Source organism: Aplidium turbinatum, chromosome 2 (genome assembly GCF_918807975.1).
Source record: "Aplidium turbinatum chromosome 2, kaAplTurb1.1, whole genome shotgun sequence".
In the NCBI taxonomy this organism is placed as follows: Eukaryota; Metazoa; Chordata; class Ascidiacea; order Aplousobranchia; family Polyclinidae; genus Aplidium; species Aplidium turbinatum.
In genome coordinates, this window is record NC_137473.1 from 1,774,107 (window position 1) to 1,793,058 (window position 18,952).

The 18,952-nt window shown below is 37.4% G+C and overlaps 2 protein-coding genes across 2 annotated transcripts in view; both read right to left on the reverse strand.

The window, feature by feature from the left end:
* Positions 1-18,952, reverse strand: part of LOC145765718 (uncharacterized) — a 1,283,504-nt gene that overhangs the window by 599,063 nt on the left and 665,489 nt on the right. The gene's annotated exons all lie outside the window — the stretch shown is intronic.
* LOC145765602 (uncharacterized) overlaps positions 1-18,952 on the reverse strand; it is a 103,976-nt gene that overhangs the window by 83,762 nt on the left and 1,262 nt on the right. Inside the window, exons 3-4 of the mRNA XM_082577438.1 lie at positions 15,729-16,901; positions 15,011-15,103 (exon numbers count right to left, since the gene is read on the reverse strand). Coding sequence (XP_082433564.1) covers positions 15,011-15,103; positions 15,729-16,901 — 1,266 coding nt within the window. The remainder of the gene's footprint in view (positions 1-15,010; positions 15,104-15,728; positions 16,902-18,952) is intronic.

Sequence of the window (18,952 nt, forward strand, 5' to 3'; positions counted from 1 at the left end):
AACGTCAGTTCCTAATCAAGAAAACCGAATAAATTACTAATGCCACCACTCCTATAACTTTTCTGCGATTGCGAAGTAAACGTAGCCCAATTTTGAGGAAAAAATTGCAGAACTGGCAACCCTTAAAACTTGTCCAGCCTTGTCGGCACTTTGAGGGATTGGTAAACATTTTGAAAGGTTATCAGATCATAATGTTTACCCTTACTTTAATCGGCAAAACTATTCCGAACGAAACTGGCAACCCTGACAACAAGTATTGAAGTGCACTGTGGTCACACCGGTAAACCATAACCTCTTCGTGGGAAAATTGTAACATAAAATTCCCGGATCCGTTCGTATGTATGCAATGACCGAAAGAAACACTCTTCTGAAAACGTCTACTCAAGAATTGTGTTTCTGTAAAAATAGCCTCAAGGCTGTCGAAGAATGAGGGAAACACCGTACCCACTAAAACTTGTCACTACAATGCAAACTACTTAGATAAAGACGGAAATTTCGTCTAGTTGGTAAGCACAAGCAAAACCGTTTTAATATGCGACAAACTTTTTAAGCAACAGCTTTAAAAATGAGAGAATAGATTGCAATATTCCAAACGCACGTAACCATTTTCTGTGACATAATAATGATAAGCATTATGAAGCTATTCAAGAACCTGTTAAATTTGGCTTACACCATATCTCGTAATTCAAGATTTAACGATGATGTAATGCTTCACAGGTGTGACAAAGGTGATGCAATCTTTGCTTATTTCTAGCAATACTCCATATGACGTAAGGCATCAGGTTCAGTAGACCAGGGCTTCTCAAACTGGGGGTCGCGACCCCTTGCGGGGTCGCAGAGAGTACACCAATTTTACATGAAGTAGTGATCCTATGGCAGCCTACTTTTCAGACGTTTATTTTATAACGCAGTTGTTAAAGCTGATGTAGCCTAACTGTTCGAAACATTGTTCTTAACTGAGTTGTAGATTCTGCGTAAATAGGCCCAGCCCTGGTAATGGGTTAGCTTGAGGACTGCATGCTATAGTATAGCTAAATATTGAAAAAGTAAAACTAATCGAATCAATCGAAAGTTGGTTAAAAAAATTGAACGGTAACGATAATTTTGGCAATGTTTGCAAGGAAGTGGAGCTATTTTGGAAGGACTGTGTTGGCATGTCTACTGGGGGAGCTTCTGCAATGACAGAACATACAACTGGGTTTCATGCAAAAGTGCGATTTGCGAGTGATAGGCCTGCACAGTGCACATATTACATTTATACACTATAGGCTATGATTCATTGCGAGACCTTAATGGCTAAAAAGAGTATACCCTCATCGAAATGCTATTGATTGTGCAAGATGCTGTAAAAATATTAACTTTATTAAGAGTCGCGCACTCAATACCCGTATTTTGCAAGTTTATATGATGAAATGTAATGAGAGTTTAGTTTAAATCTCTTCTACTGCATTGTGAAGTAAGATGGCTCTCAAAAACAAAACTTTAAAATGTTATTAACGTTGAAAAATGAAGTCGTGGTTTTTCTAACGGAAAAAAAATCAAATTTAGTCCATCATTTCTGCAATGACATCTGACTTTCAAATTTATGGTATTTGTGAGATTTGCTTGAAAAATGGAAAGAACTTAATTTATCCATCTAAAGAAAAAAACACCAGTGTTTTTACATTGAAATCAAGAAATCAAAAACTTGAAGCGTTCGTTAAAAATTTAAACATCTAAAAAGAAGAAGTTGAAAATAATTTATTTGAAATATTTTCATCTACTGTACAGTTTTTGACTCACAGTGATGTGGAACCAAATGTTTAAGCCTGTGGTTATCGACCATTTGTCAAATCTGTTGAAACAGTTTAAGTATTTTCTTTCAGAATTAAACAGTGCCAAATTAGATTGGATCCAAAACCTATTCGCAATACAAAAACAAAATACCGGCACCTCTCTTCCAAATCTCAGGAATAACATGCTGACCTATTTTCTGACTCTACTTTGCGGCTTGAAGTTTCTGGAAAAAGTTTCACACTTTTTGGCTGGTTAAAGCGGAATATCTATAGGCCTAAGTATCTCACTCAGCAGTGACTGCACTCCTGCCGTTTGTGTTCACGCGTCTGTGCGAGTCAACGTTATCAAAGTTGACGACAATCGCAAGAAAATACCGTTCCAGACTAAGCAAGATTGAAACCGCCTTGAGACCAGCAGTGACAAACATTAAGCAACAGCTGAATTTGCTTTGCAGCAGAAAGCAGTCGCAATTATCACACTGAATAATTGTGTTTTCGGCTATGTTGTGGGTTTGACACCTGTCAGAAAATTACTTCGTTTTCTTGATATAGGTTAGTAATGTGTTTTCGGTTGTGTTTTGTTTCCAATAGGCTACGTGTAAAATAGCAGGTTTTGAGTATCGGTAGCTTGATGCTACTCTAGTTTCGTTCGAATTAAGCCTTTTAATAAATATCGCAAATGTATATTTCACACTGTTTATCATGTCAATTGTAAAGGGTCGCGGAAAATTTTAGGAAATTAAAAGGGGTCGCGAGCAAAAAAGCTTGGGAAGCCCTGCAGTAGACAACGGTTTTATGTGACGTTTGATTTGTACAAAGATTGTCCGTAACACAGCAACCCCTGGTTATGACAGTCTAACATGGCATAACTAAATAAGAATTTAAGGACAATCGTGAGCCAATGAATAAAAACACACGATGCACAAATTGTTTGAATCACTCACGTTTAAGTTAATACGCAAATACAAAGGGCATGCAAAGAATGAACAACAATAAAAATAATACGCGACGATACATGAAATTGGTACCATAGGTACACGCTATATACATTATACAATGGTTGCGATAATAACCGACTGTTCTGGGCTCAGACAAGGGTCGAACACCACAGATAGAACTAGGCTCAAATCCTAACACTTAGGTGTTCTTTACGGGGGCGAGGCACGAAATATCCCTCAACACGTAGTCCACTTTCACTTCCCCCTTACTCTCATCATAGTTGCAAACGGCAACTTTAGCTCTCCTAACCACAGGCTTCCCTTTCCTAATTTGTGGGACCACCTCATGCACCCTTCCAATTTTTCCGGCCCTAAATCCTGGCAAGTAAACATCTATCCATTTGCTCCAAAACTGCTGAGAAAGTGACAAATTAAACCGATAATCCCTTCTTAATTGGTCACGACCATGTGGTTGCCCAATAGCACAGTATGGGTCTAAGTATGGGGTCAACAGTGAGGCAGGGGTGATGACAGTAAAATCCCTAAGGTCATCACTCAAAGGTACCAAAGGGTGTTTGTTCACGATCCGAACGGCACTGCTCGTGTACGTAAGCAGTTTAATAAAATGGGGCTTACGTATTGAAGTGTCCAAAATGTGAAGAAAGTATCTAGTCACATCGGCCATGAAACCAAATCTACCAAGCCGAAATCTAGCCAAGACATCTACCAGAAGGTTTAACAAGTCAGGACCCGAAAACATTACACCATTTACACAAGTTCCTCGAAATTTAGACTTGCCATTGTAAACAATGCGCTTTTTTAATTGTAACGTCATAAAGTATGGTAAATACCACTCAAATCCCTTTACATTTCCTGCTTCACCAGCACGCTCAATATAACTATTGGATTTAAGATCTTTCATGGTGTCAGTAAGAAAATCACGAAGTTCAGGTTGTTTTAAAGCCTTCTTTCTTAAAGCAGCAGCTCTATCTGACGCCAACACAAAATTGTTAGGTAGATCAATATCTTCCTTTAACGGTACAGGTATCTCAAATCGACCATCTTTCAACTCAATATTCTGTTCAACAAGTTCTCTAGCCAAAATGTCATTGCGAGACAATTCACAGGTTTCATTTTGCAATGTCAAATCCTGAATGACTTTATTCAGGTCTGCGATTTTCATATCACGAGACTCAATTTCACGCTGAAAGCCAGAGATGACATCCGATTTTGAAGACGTCTGCACTCTGCACACGTTAGCAACGCTTTCATCTAAGGGTGACTTACCACCACAAGCCAACCAACCGAGAGGAGTGAGTAAAGCATGTGGTTCACTACGATTTTCACCAAGACGCTCTTCTTTAGCAAACATCAAATAAGCGTTGTCGTTACCAATCAGTACATCTACAGTACTACACTCACCCAAATGAAACATATTCACGACATGAAAATGACGGAAACCACTTAAATCCTGCTTATGCGGTAAAGTTTTAACATCGTCAGCCCAAGCTGGGTTAACCACCGAGGTTATATCACAAAACAATTCATCCGTCTCTAACGACTGGATGTTGAGTTTAACAAGGTCAGCACAAGTAGCTTTCTGACCAACCAGGGTATCCATTTTAAACGACGCTTTATCGTACGGTTTAACGCCAAGTTCGCAGACCAAATCACTCGAAACAAACGTTAACTGCGAACCAGGATCATGTTGACAATACACCAACTTGGATTTACCCGTCATTGGATTCAAAACACGAGCAGCAGTAATGCGGTTAAAGGCTGCTTTAACATTTCCAATCTTAACATTACGCACAGGAACTCTGGCACAAGCATCATCTTTGCCGATAGAATCCAGAGAATCACGTGACGTCACATAAAAATATGCAGAAGAAAAAATTGTTTCCTATCGCTGTTAGGCCCACACTTATGACAGTTGTTTGCATGATGACAGTCCCTAACCATATGCTGGCGCAAACAATTCAAGCATTTGCCAACTTTTACAATAACATCTCTCCGATCTTTAGGTGTCTAGCGCAAAAAATCTTTACAATTAGACAAAAAATGATATTCGACTTGACCCCGTGACGAACAATAAATGCATGCCGGTAGGTTTCTACGTCTAGCCTTACCACCGCGCGGTGCGCCAACAGCAGTCGAGTACTGCGAACTCCCTGACATCGCATTATCATGAAGTTTTACCGACGTCTGCCTAACCGGACAGTAAGGCAATTTTCCTTTGCCAAACCTTTTAAAATGCTGCGACTCACCAGAATCGCCAATTAGCATAATGCTAAAATCAGTTGACTTGCGCGTTTCCTCCCGTACTACAAATTCGAACAAATCTGAAAAGTAGGCTCATCAGTGCTGCCATACTGATCACCTAAAAAGCCAAGATAGCGTTGTTTAGCGTCAAACGAGAGTCGCTTAGCGAAATCCAAAACAAAACGTCCTTTCAATTTATCTCGCTGACCATAAGCTTGCGCGAAAGCAGACACTGCGACAATTCATCTTCAAACTCTTTTAAATCACTAGAAGAGATTGAAGTCAATTTGCTACCATGGTGATACTTTCTAATTTCTGGTTCGGCAAAAAGATCTCCACGAACTCCAAAACGTTGGGACAAGCGAGCTAACGACATTTCTATCCTGCCTTCCTCTGACAAGCCAGCAGTGTCGGAAACCAAATTAGCAATCGTTTGAGCAGCCTGTTCTAACACAAGCTGCTTGTAACAAAGTCAAACGAGATCCCTTTAAAGGGCGAAGCTGCCATCAAGGCCGTAACACGATTTTTAAAGAAGACAAATGGCATATTATTACCATCGTAACCAATCAAGGCCGCCTTATCGAAAAACGTCCTACTATTTTGGTATTCAAAAAAGCAATCTTGTTGTTGAGAACTCGATTTAGCGGGAGAAGACAAGCTATATCCCTTAAGGGGCTGAAGGGGCTCAGTCACATAAACAGCCTGATCACGCTCCTTACATAAGTTATATTCAGGAGACGCGATACGCCTCTCACAACCACTCAAATTACGTGTAGCTGGGCGATCAAAAGCTAGCGGCGCAGAAAACTGTGAAGGGGGCAAAACATTACTGCTAATGGCGGCCCCGTGACCTGTACGCTCTGGGGGAGGAGTTCGGTTATAATTCGCAGGCCTTGGCTCTAGAGCCTTCGGAAGACCCTTAGCCGCGCCCCCAAGACCTCCTGAAACAGCTTGAAGAAGTGTGGATTTATTTATTTTTTATTTGGATTTTGTTTCAGACACAAGTAGAATTGGTCCATAGGATACAAACACACAAAGAAAACGAAATACAACACCACACAGAAATCGAGTAGGCCTAGCAGCTATCGGTACTACACAAATATTAAGCACAAGTTTCAGGCTGGAGAGCACGATCACGATGCTGGAAGAAAGCAGATTGATGATAACACTCGGAATTCATCAAATGCTGAATCCACGTATTCGATGTGTTAAAGCAGCGATCAGTAAATTTATATATACTTTTACGAAGGAGAGCATGAAACGTCGTAATTTTGTTAGTTACCATCACAGAGCTTATACTTATACGTCTCGGAAGATGAAATGTAATTCTATAGCTGTTATTATACGCTACACGTAGACGATTGATACTGTACGAAAAATATTTACACCACAGCTGAGATCCATACATTGGCATACAGTAGGATCGAAATAATACGTTTTTGACAGTGGTAGAACACCTGGAGAATCTTGCTCTCAGCATATTGCCAGAGCAGTAAAGTGACCGGTCCACCCACGGATTGAACAGGCGTCTGGAAAAGGTTATGTAAATTAAACTGCGATTGATGTTCACTTCTGGAATGGCTAGAAGAGCTCTTCTTACTACGCCGGGAGCCCACATCTGACCGATATTCAGCTAAAACTACCTCTTTACGTTGTTCAGCCCTCAACTGTTCGTCTTTGAGTGCGAACTCAGCAGCTCTCGCTTCGGCTGTCGCGGCTCTCGCTTCGGCCTCAGCTCTTGTGGCAGCCTCAGCTCGTATGGCCTCAGCTGTCGCAATGGCCTCAGCAGCTCTTGCTTCGGCCTCAGCTCGTATCTGGAGCTCCTCTCGTCTTAGCTGCAGGTTAATTTGTGCAACTATCCGTGACGAGCTCCTAGACATCCTAGTGCTTACATTTGAGGCGCTATCCTCAGGATGTATGTCAGCATCCAACGTATCTGAGAACTCACTTTCTTTTTGTTCAAAGTTATTTTTTAACGAGTAAAATTCGGGATCTACCCTATCACGAAGTTCTGCCAAGATTGCAGAGTTAAAAATTTTACTCAAAAGAGCATGGAAAATGCCGTAATTCCTCTTCTAAAGTAGATAACTTAAATCTAAAAATTAACAATTCCTGCTTATCACTCAAAGAACCTAGGGCTACAGAAAGTTTCTCAATTTGAGCCAAAATATCCCTTCTGAGATGCCGGGCTTCTCGGACTGACTTAGCCTCATCGTTACTGGGTCCCTCCCCAGAATAGTCTGCCCAACCGCAAAAACATCATTAGGCTTAAACTCAGTCGAGTCGACGGCGGTCGAGTCCTTGTCGCCACCGAGTGTAGACATATTAAATGTTAGGGCTAAATTTAATAATTAAAAAAATTAAGTTACACAAACACACAAAATATTATTGTAGTTATAAAAAACTTAACTGCAAAGACCGTAAAAATACAAAAAGAATTTAAATGCACAATACCGTAGTTGTAGGGGTATATATATGAAGTCCTACCACTTCTGGAGACTTCCAATCTAGGCTATTGAAAGTTCCACAAAACTTGCTTGGAATCGTCGACTTGAATCTTCAAACACAGATCGATTGTCTTTAATCTTCTTTCTTGCCAATGAATGTCAATGTTGTTTTGCTTCAGAACCAACAAAGAAAGCGTCTTTAATTTTTAGCTTGAAGTTCTTCAGTACTAACTGAGAAGAATCGTCTTTATTATTCTTTGTGCTTTAAGTTCTTTTGTAGCCTACCAACTAACAAGAACGTCTTTATTTTTTCTTTGTGCTTTAAGTTCTTCTGTAGCCTACCAACTAACAAGAACGTCTTTAGTATTCTTTTGAGCTTCTGTCCCAACTGACAACAACACGTCTTTATTATTTATGGTCACAGCGGTAAACCATAACCTCTTCGTGGGAAAATTGTAACATAAAATTCCCGGATCCCTTCGTCTGTATGCAATGACTAAAAGAAACACTCTCCTGAAAACGTCTATTCAAGAATTGTATTTCTGAAAAAATAGCCTCAACGCTGTCGAAGAATGGGGGAAACACCGTACCCACTAAAACTTGTCACTACAATACAAATTACTTAGATAAAGACGGAAATTTCGTCTAGTTGGTAAGCACAAGCAAAACAGTTTTAATATGCGACAAACTTTTCAAGCAACAATTTTAAAAATGAGAGAATAGATTGCAATATTCCAAACGCACGTAACCATCTTATGTGACGTAGTAATGATAAGCATTATGAAGCTATTCAAGCACCTGTTAAATTTGGCTTACACCATATCTCGTAATTCAAGATTTAACGATGATGTAATGCTTCACAGGTGTGACAAAGGTGATACAATCTTTGCTTACTTCTAGCAATAGTATGTTATTATCGGTTAATGTCCTGTAGTAACCTCTGATTGCGAAATTTTTAATATGTAACGTATTTCTGGAGCATTCTGTAAACATGCAAACCTGGAATATTCTTTTGTTTTTCACAATTGTCAAATGTCGTTTGTCATGACGTAAGGATGTAATTGTAAGGACGTAAGGATTGTAAGGACGTAAGGATTGTAAAGACGTAAGGATTGTAAGGACGTAAGGATTGTAACGACGTAAGGATTGTAAGGACGTAAGGATTGTAAGGACGTAAGGATTGTAACGACGTAAGGATTGTAAGGACGTAAGGATTGTAAGGACGTAAGGATTGTAAAGACGTAAGGATTGTAAGGACGTAAGGATTGTAACGACGTAAGGATTGTAAGGACGTAAGGATTGTAAGGAAGTAAGGATTGTAAGGACGTAAGGATTGTAAGGACGTAAGGATTGTAAGGACGTAAGGATTGTAAGGACGTAAGGATTGTAAGGACGTAAGGATTGTAAGGACGTAAGGATTGTAAGGACGTAAGGATTGTAAGGACGTAAGGATTGTAAGGACGTAAGGATTGTAAGGACGTAAGGATTGTAAGGACGTAAGGATTGTAAGGACGTAAGGATTGTAAAGAAGTAAGGATTGTAAGGACGTAAGGATTGTAAGGACATAAGGATTGTAAGGACGTAAGGATTGTAAGGACGTAAGGATTGTAAGGACGTAAGGATTGTAAGGACGTAAGGATTGTAAGGACGTAAGGATTGTAAGGACGTAAGGATTGTAAGGACGTAAGGATTGTAAGGACGTAAGGATTGTAAGGACGTAATGATTGTAAGGACGTAAGGATTGACATAAGGTAATTGTAAGGACGTAAGGATTGTTGTTATTGCGAAATCTTTATTATGTAACGTATTTCGAGAACATTTTTGCGTACGTGCAAGTCTAGAATGTTCTTTGCTTGACTTGCCAGGTGTTGGGTGTTGTGACATCATAAAGATGTTTGCCAGTAGTAAAATTTGACAGAACAATAAGTTCTTATACTGTAATATTGCAGAACCTTCTCGAAATTACTAGATTAAACAACCTGCTATAAATAGTGGTGTAAATTGAGAATTGTATTATGATGAATTATTGAGAGATCATTATTGTAGTAGAGGGAGTTGGCAATAGACGCAAAGATTATGGTTGATCGAGAGTTGAAGTTATTGAGTACGAGTAAAGCAAAGTTGATGCTAATATAATTTCTGATTGAAATTAGAATGGTATGAGAAGCTGTGAGTGAATTACGTTAAACTCGATTAATAGTTGTAAGCGTTGGAATCTATTGCTGCTCACCGTTACTATTGTTTGATTAGTTGCTGGAAGTGCTGAACCATTCGTTAAAGTCCTTCAAGAATTTTCGTTATCATTTCACTAGTAGAACTATTCGACATTTGGTTGACTGTCTTTCGGTAATATCTCATTAAATTACGTCATTGAACCTTTCCAAGTCTCCTTCCTGGTAAGAGATAGAAAGAAATCGTGACATCCACCTCTTGGAAGAGATAGGCAGTAGCATGTACTTTTGTTATTGGAACATAATGTTATCCTCGCTGTAAGCCAAACTTTAATCAGCAAAACTAGTCCAAACGGAATTGGCAACCCTAAAAATGGGTATTAAGTGGTAATGCTTGCATGTCTTTGATTTACAAAAAAGTAATTCAATCCGGCAACACTGTACACAAATGAACTGATTCGACGTCACCTACAATCTCAATGGATTTTGCATTTCAGACTTAAAAATTGTTTTGAAATTGAAAAAGTAATTATGTAATCTGGCAACACTGTTAACAAATGAACAGATTTGATGTCGGCAGCTACTTTCAAACCTGAGACTCAAATTGTATATTTAATTTATAAAAACCAATTATCTAATCTGGCAACACTTTCAACAAATAACTTAATTTGAATTCTTTATTGAAATTATTTCATAAAAATTAATAAGTTTAATGAACAAACTTACTTTTGTTGATGTTTATCGACCTCAAGTGGAAGAACATAAACAAACCTTGGTTTGATAAAATTTAAACATTTTTGTTGATGTTATGTAACCTGATGTAAACAAGCAGTTTGTTATTGTATTTTTAACTTAACCAAACAAAATCACTGGATAACATAATTTTATTAAAACATCAACAAATAAATAAAAACTTCATCGATCCTTGTGCGTGAGGAAACGACCGATGCCAACCTTGATCTTCAACTTCTGTAAAAGACAAAGCGAATAATTGATGTTGATTTAATGTTGACACAATTACTTACTATAACGTTGATACAACGTAAACAACTCTCACTTTATTGTCCAACTGATCCAATGCTTCTTGTAGCATGGATCTTTCCTCCATGTTCGGATCTCTTCCACTGCCATCTCTATCATCAAGAGATCCCCACATTTCAACTTTCTCCTCAACTTTGTGCAAAACCTCAATGACGTCATCGACAGATAGGAGGTTACCATGGAGATACATCTCAACAATCTAAACACAAATAATCATGATTCAATAATCAAACAAAAACAATTTGTTTATGTTGTGAATTTTTGTTTATTTATTTTATGTTTACAAGAATTGTTAGAATTTGATTAAAATTGGAAACTGGAACTTACTTTGTGAAACTTGTTGAAACTCAGACGTTAAAACAACGTAATGCAACGTTGAATCAACGTAACAACTGACCATGAATCAATGTGTTGGTTATAAAAGTTAAGCATGACTTACGGATCCAAGCATCGATTTGATCGCCTCCTTCCATGGACGGAATCGATTGGAATTCATTTTACAACTGGACAGACCAAGGATTCCAAGTCGCGTCGGCATCGACTTGATGAATGACGTCACTGCAAGGATGTCATTCTGAGTGTCAGAGGAATGCATCACTATCCTCCCTCCATCAAAATGACTTCCTGCTGTGACGGTCACTTCCAAGTCGTTGCCTTCCCGCAAGATCTTTGTAATGGCGATGATGGAGCGACCATCATTGTGACCTAATAATGCAGGAATAATATCAATCAATATTAGCTCGGCTAACCAGATTGTAGTCTAAAACCACAGTTTGGTTCTAACCATAAAATAATCAAACATTGAACACAAGTTGTTTACTAAAGAACAAAACATTAATTCATTTATATCGCAAACAAAAATCTAAACAAACTATTTTGAACAAACCTTTGAGGTTTGAATCAAAGTTCTAATTTGAAAATAACCTGAATAGACTTTTGGGTGCTAGTATAGAATCCGCCACCCTGGTCAATGACGTAAACACATGTTATGACGTCACGAAAACGGACACAACTTTTATTGGGAAGAAAAGGAGGGTGAAAAGCGGCGGATAAAGCGGAATGGATATGGATTTTGACAATTTTACCATATTTTTGCAATGAAAAGATAAAACCAACGTCGAGTGTTCAATATAAGCTCCTAGAATGACTGAAAATTTACCAATTTGCCTCAATTCAACTAAAACTTCACCAGTTTGTACTAAATGTCTACAATTTAAGTTTAACATTAAAAATATGAAACCTTTGCCATTAAATACAAACACACAAATCATTTTTTTACAATTTACCAATGCATTGTACGGCGAATCGATCCTTATTCATTATACGCCGCCCCTCTGTTTGCTGTGATCGATGAATAGTGTCCGCCCCGATGGCTCAGTTGGTTAGCGCGTGACTTCGTGAACGAAGAAGCTTCAAGATCAAGTGGCGCTGGTTCGACTCTCGGGGTGTGCGCTTGAGCAACGCATTTCAGGACTGCTCTCTATTCAGCGGCACTTAATGAATGGAATAATTCCCCGGCAACAACACTTTAACAATCGGAAAAATTCACTCTGCCAATCTCGGTAACCGGCCCTGCGTCAAGAGCCTTTACAAGTATGCGAAACTACCAGGGATAACCTATCAAGGCTTTGTCAGTCCGAGGATAAAAATTGAAAAAAACAAAACAAACAAACAATAGTGCTTTCACTAAACTTGCTGTAGCTTTCTTTTTTCTGCTCGGATTTTAACAATTTTGCCATCGTTGGAAAGCACAATCATGCATCTACCCGAATAAATTTAATACAAGCAGAAAATAAATACTACCTTCATCTTGTGAAATGTTAAACTTCACCATCTTGCACCGATTCTCAGCAATTTAATTTTTACAATAAAAATACTATGTCTTTCCTTATGTACCTGAAAAGTTTCAGGGGTATATTTTATCTATAAAACGAGCAATCGTCGACAGTCGTTCAAACGTAATCGCTCGGCGAACCTTTTTTACCAATGCATTGTAAGGCGATTCAATCCTTATTCATTATACGCCACCCTTCTGTTTGCTGTGATCGGTGAACAGTGCCTCCACAAAACTTGCTGTAGCTTGCTTGTTTCTGCTCGAATTTTAACAATTTTGCCATCGTTGGAAAGCACGATCATACATCTACTTGAATCAATTAAAGACAGGCACAAAATAAGTACTACCTTTATCTCGTGATAAGTTAAACTTCACCAACTTACACCAACAAATATTTTTCGTGCTAGTTTATGTTTTCGCCCTTGTTTGTGTTGGCAAACGGAAAGCTAATTCTATTTTGTCATATATGACGAAAAAGTTGAGATCTACAGAAGATTGCGAGAACGGACGTAGGGATGAGGTTGCTGATGGTGCTAGTAGCATAGGGTCTACTAGGCCAACTTGAGAGAACGAATCCTGATACATCGGCAAGTTTTGGTCCGTGAGTGCCTTTAAATAATAATAATCGAAGGGATGGGCATAGGCTTATTGTCACTGGCACTATTGTCGCAAATCAGTCGGCCGTAGGGGCGTATCCTCAATGAAAGCGGGGGAAAGCATTGCTTCCACTGTCAAAATTGAAAAAAGAGAAGATGATAGTTTTCAGTAAAACAATTTTGTAATTTCTTTACCTGAATACGAATTTAAACAGCATGTTCTAACTCATGTCCCCGTATGATTTCAGCTCGGGTTTAATTTAAAAATAGTTGGAAGCATACGGAAGCAGAGATTCGTATCACATCCCTTGCTCTCGTTTTTGCTATACGAAGACACAAGTGAGAAACAAAGGAAAAAAGCACCGCAAAGTTACGCGATTTACGTTTCTTTAAAGTTTAAACTAATCTGTGGAAGCAATTTCAGAATCGCCTTACATGCATTGGAAGAAAGGTTCGCCGAGCGATTACGTTTGAACGACGATTGCTCATTTTATAGATAAGATATACCCATGAAACTTTTCAGGTACATAAAGCAAGACATACTCTTTCCATTTGCGTTAGAGTGGTATTTTTATTGTAAAAATTAAATTGCTGAGAATCGGTACAAGTTGGTGAAGTTTAACTTTTCACGAAATGAAGGTAGTACTTATTTTGTGCCTGTCTTTTAGATGTACGATCGTGCTTTCCAACGATGGCAAAATTGTTAAAATCTGAGGAGAAACGAGAAAGCTACAGCAAGTTTTGTGGAGGCACTATTCACCGATCACAGCAAACAGAAGGGTGGCGTATAATGAATAAGGATCGATTCGCCTTGCAATGCATTGGTAAAAAAGGTTCGCCGAGCAATTACGTTTGAACGACGATAGCTCGTTTTGTTGATAAGTGTTAAGTGAACCTAGATGTATTTTAGTACATAGTATTTAATTCTATTTCTCTTTTTATTTATTTATTTTTTCTGAATTCATGCGGTGACACTGAGCCGGTTTCCTGTGATTTTTCACCTTGATGAATCTTTGTTTTATGACTTCACAATTTCGTTTTTATTTGGGTAAAACTTTTAAAGTAAAAATTTCTGGAAACTTATCACTACTGTACTTACATGTTACTGTGTACTTACAGTCGAAACAGTGGCGTTCTTTCTGCCGTTAAGTTTTTAAATTTATATTCCTTTTGATATTCATTGTATTGAAGTTTTAGACTAGCTTTAGCCTACTTTTACTTACCTGCAGAAACTTTCCCGGTTTCTTTCAACAATTCTTTAACAAATAGTTGCCTTTTTTGCATTTTTTCATCTAAAATATAAAAACTTGTCTTTAAAATTATGATTTGTAAACGTCGCCTTGATAAGGTAGCAGGACTACAGTGTATGCATTTATTTTAACTATTAAAGAAACTATCAAATATTTTAATAATATACAACAAATGTTACCAAATTGCAATTGCATCTTCATGGAAGTTTGCTTGAGTAAATTTCCATATGATTTATTCATTTATCAGAGAATGTTCCGCATTTTATAATTTGTTCTGATGGACCTCATTTGTTTTTGGGGCAAACCCCGAGACCATCTCCGCACTATTTTATTTGGCGAAGTTCAACTTCTACATTGTCTATTTTGTCGACACCCTCTTCAAGTTTCTAGGTTTGCTACTGCATGCGATATTATTGGCGCGTCATGGGGCCACTTTATGGAAACAAAACCAACAACAGAAAAAGCGTCAAAACTGCAAAAGTTTTAGTCGTGGAGTACTGCATATGATGTAGACTTAAAGCATATATGTAAATCAAAGCACATTCAAACACGGCCGCCAAACCTGACAATATACAACAATATTGAATTGAGAGTTTAAACCGATTGCTGCAGCTATAAACTTCACCAGGAACGGAACTCGCAATGATTAAAATTTTATGCACACAGTGACCATTATCTAGTAGTCGGTAACCTTACTTGAAGCAATTTGTGAAGACGAAGTTGACGGTTGCGTCAGAGCTGATGTAGATTCATCTGAAGGACGTTGGTTCATTGTAGTGCTCGATAGATCTTCAAACATTAAACACGCTGTTGAAAAAACAGAATGAATAAATTTCTTGCTCTTGATGCAATGTTAGTGATCATACAGACTACAAATCATCCTCCACTGTGAAATACACTGCTCTGAAGCAGCTGCGTGGTTTAACCACGTTTAACTGTTGGGAAATAAAGATTGTCGGCACATGCGGACGATCGTCTAGCCCAGTGGTTCCCAAAAGTAATTTTACTTGTAGCACACAAGCAAGCACATACTGCTCTTTGTCACAAGACAATCGCAAAATATCTAGCTTATATTCCTACTTGAGGCAGTTTGTGAAGATGAAGTTGTTGATTGCGTCACTGCTGACGTAGGTTCTATCCAAGGAAGTTTGTTAACTGCAGAGCTCGATAGATCTATAAATTTGAAAAGAAAACGTATTGTTGTTAGTGCAATAATTATTATATAAAATGACATCACGTCTCAAGGGTTTATTGATCAATTAAAATTTGTTTAAGGAGGATAAACTATTTCAATGATTTTTTTCTAATAAAGTTGATAAATAATGTCTTAACTTATTACAATGAAAAGAAGCGCAATAATATAATTTGTTGTTAGTTTTATGATGAATAGTCTGTAGGTAAAACATAAACTTACCTTTGTTCATGATCGGATCCAAAAGAAGTCCGGTCGTAAATTGGACAACCACAGACCAGTGATCCTCCAGTAAGTTATTTTGAACGAATAATTTGAAATCAGGTAATGACATTTCACGACAGATGTATAAAGCACTGAAGTACTCTTGGAATGTCTGGTGACTAAAATATAACCGTTGCTGCCCTTCCAGGAGTGCATATTCTCTGTTTGCTCCCATTAGAGTGACGACAAGATCTTGAACTACCTGACTGGAGAGATTTTCTGTTTCAAGATCGTCTGTTGTGATCAATACGGTTCCTTTTTTTGTTGCCTTGTAAGCGATTTTGGAAAGTTTGATGACAATATCATCAGATATGAAAACGGCGTGTTTAGAGGTTTTAAGATTTAACAATACAGTATGAAATATCCTGGTCATCGTGGATATATCATTAATTTGTGACGATAGAAGGGATGCTCTCAAGTAGAGTTGCAGCATCAGAGGGTTGTGGCAGATTGATGTTAAATGTGGAGTTTTTACTATAAGGTTTTTCCAAAGAATCTTAGATTGTTGTTGGTTGTTTACAAAGGCGTCGAATAACGTTTTCATGTTGTCAGAGGTCAGATCACGAATGAAGTAAGTGCGTTTGGGTCGATATCTTTTTGGAATATGAAGCATAGCATGTGGTCGAGAAGTGAATATCAAGTGACAATTTTCAAGAAATTTTCCTAAACAAAGATTCGAAACAAGTTCCCAATATTGAAGTGGAGTATTGTAGTTGGATTTTTTTACATTGTCATCCAGGGTCCAACTCACCTGATCAAATCCATCTAAAATAATGAAGCAGTTTTCTGGATTGGCTGTGATCCATTCAAAAACAGAATTCTGTTCTTGGTCGCTTAAGTTGTAATTGGAATCTCCCAGTAAAAACTCTTTCAATGATGATTGTTCGTGGCAGTCATTCATGTCCATAAACAGCTTCCTTAGGACAAGACAGTCTTCATTATGAGAAAGTCGTCGTGCAAAGCGTTTCGATAGAGTTGTTTTTCCTGATCCAGGGTATCCGATGACCGACACAAAACTGTTCTTTTGAATATCAGAAACTAATTGATCGATTGTTACTGCTTGGTCAGAGGCGGTCAACTCAATTCTTTGACTGTTAGGATTGTACTTGTCGTGATTAGGAATGGACCTTCCTTGATAAAAATCAACTTGATTCATTTCAGGATAAATTTCAGGAAAATCCTCAGAAGAAATTTTAAAATTGGAGAAATCAACGTCATATTTGGGATGATATTGTCTGCAAGTTGCTTTTTGGAGTTTTTTTTAATTCTTGTTTTGAATCTAAAAACAGAAATGGAAATTGTTTACCAAAATTATTTGTGCAGTTGCATGGCGACTGGTTTGCTGACAGCCTGAATTGATTAGACTTTGAGTGACTTATTGTTCAACAATTGTTCAACCTATTATTTTTGAAATTTTTAGAAAAAGTTTTGTTACAAAATTTCGAAACATTTCTTTTCAATGCAAAAACATTTTTTATGATTTCATTTCGATTCCAATTGTCTTTCCTTGTGAAATATTTTGTTTCGAAAAACAATTTTTTTGCTGTTCAAAGCAAAAATTGTTTTGAACAACCCAATTCAGAAACTAAATTATGTTTGGAAAAAATCGTATAATTATTGAAATAAAACTCTTCGTGTGATATTTATCCTGTGTTCAAAATATTTGAATTTCATCCATTTAACTTTTTGAAGGTTGAGGGGGGGGGGCTGTCAATTCAATTTTTTTGTATCAACAGTTGTATCTTTAAAACCACTGAGGCTGCAAATACGAGATTTCTTGACGTTTCCTAACTTTTATTCACCTCTATTGAGCTGAAATTTTGAGCAAATAAAGGTTTTAAATTGAGAGATATAAAGCATTTCTCAGCACATCCTCTGAAATATTTCATATTCTATTGTTCAAAATTTTCACACCAGCTGGATGAAAGTAATTAATTTGACCCAAATCTCGTTAATCCTAACTGTTTCACAGCGTGAAGGGAATTGGTTGTATGTAAAATTATGTAAAAAAATTTTAATCACAACATTGCAATGCATGTTCTTCATTACTCTACCAAAAAATAATGTGTAAACTCACGCTCCAATTACAGTCATAAGTCACCTCAACATTTCAACGTATATTATGAGCAGTTCTAAAATTCACATAGTTTTAATTTTCGGATATGCTCAGCGTGAATAATTTTACAAAGTGAATCTCTTATTTTGAAGCCGTGCCTTAACCCTTTGAAGGGTGAGGGGGGGTGTCAATTCAACTTTTTTGTATCAACAGTTGTATCTCTAAAACCAATGAGGCTGCAAATACGATACTTCTTGACTTCTCCTAACTTTTATTCACCTCTATTGAGCTGAAATTTTGAGCAAATAAAGGTTTTAAATTGAGAGATATAAAGCATCTCTCATCACATCCTCTGAAATATTTTATATTCTATTTTTCAAAATTTTCACACCAGCTGAATGAAAGTAATTAATTTGGGCCCATGTCTCGTTAATCCTAATTGTTTCACAGCGTGAAGGGAATTGGCTGTATTTAAAATTATGTAAAAAAATTTTAATCACAACATTGCAATGCATGTTCTTCATTACTCTACCAAAAAATAATGTGTAAACTCACGCTACAATTACAGTCATAAGTCACCTCAACATTTCAACGTATATGAGCAGTTCTAAAATTTAGATAGTTTTAATTTTCGGATATGCTCAGCGTGAATAATTTACAAAGTGAATCCCAAATTTTGAAACCGTGCCTTAAAAAATAACAGAGGTATCACTCCTAAAGCATAAGAAGAATCGACAGCCCCCCCCCCCAAACTGAGCAAGACTCCAGGAGCCCAACCTTCTAAGGGTTAAACATATCCACAAAACCCTGATCAACGATTTTGTTGATATTTATTAACGTTGTTTTTGTTAAATGACGAATATGCATTAAGATGTAATAATACTTCAAAATATACCAAAGACAGGCAAGACAAAACAATACAACGGGATTGAGCAGTACAACGATATATTTTACATATTTACAAATAGTTTTAACAGTCTAACGTTTTCGGCTTAACTCAAGCCCTCATCAGGAATCTGAAAATATTTATAAAATGCATTAATTTGAACTTCTTGAAGTTTACTAGCTTGTTCGACAATTAAAACTATTTATAAATATGTAAAATATATCGTTGTAATGATCAACC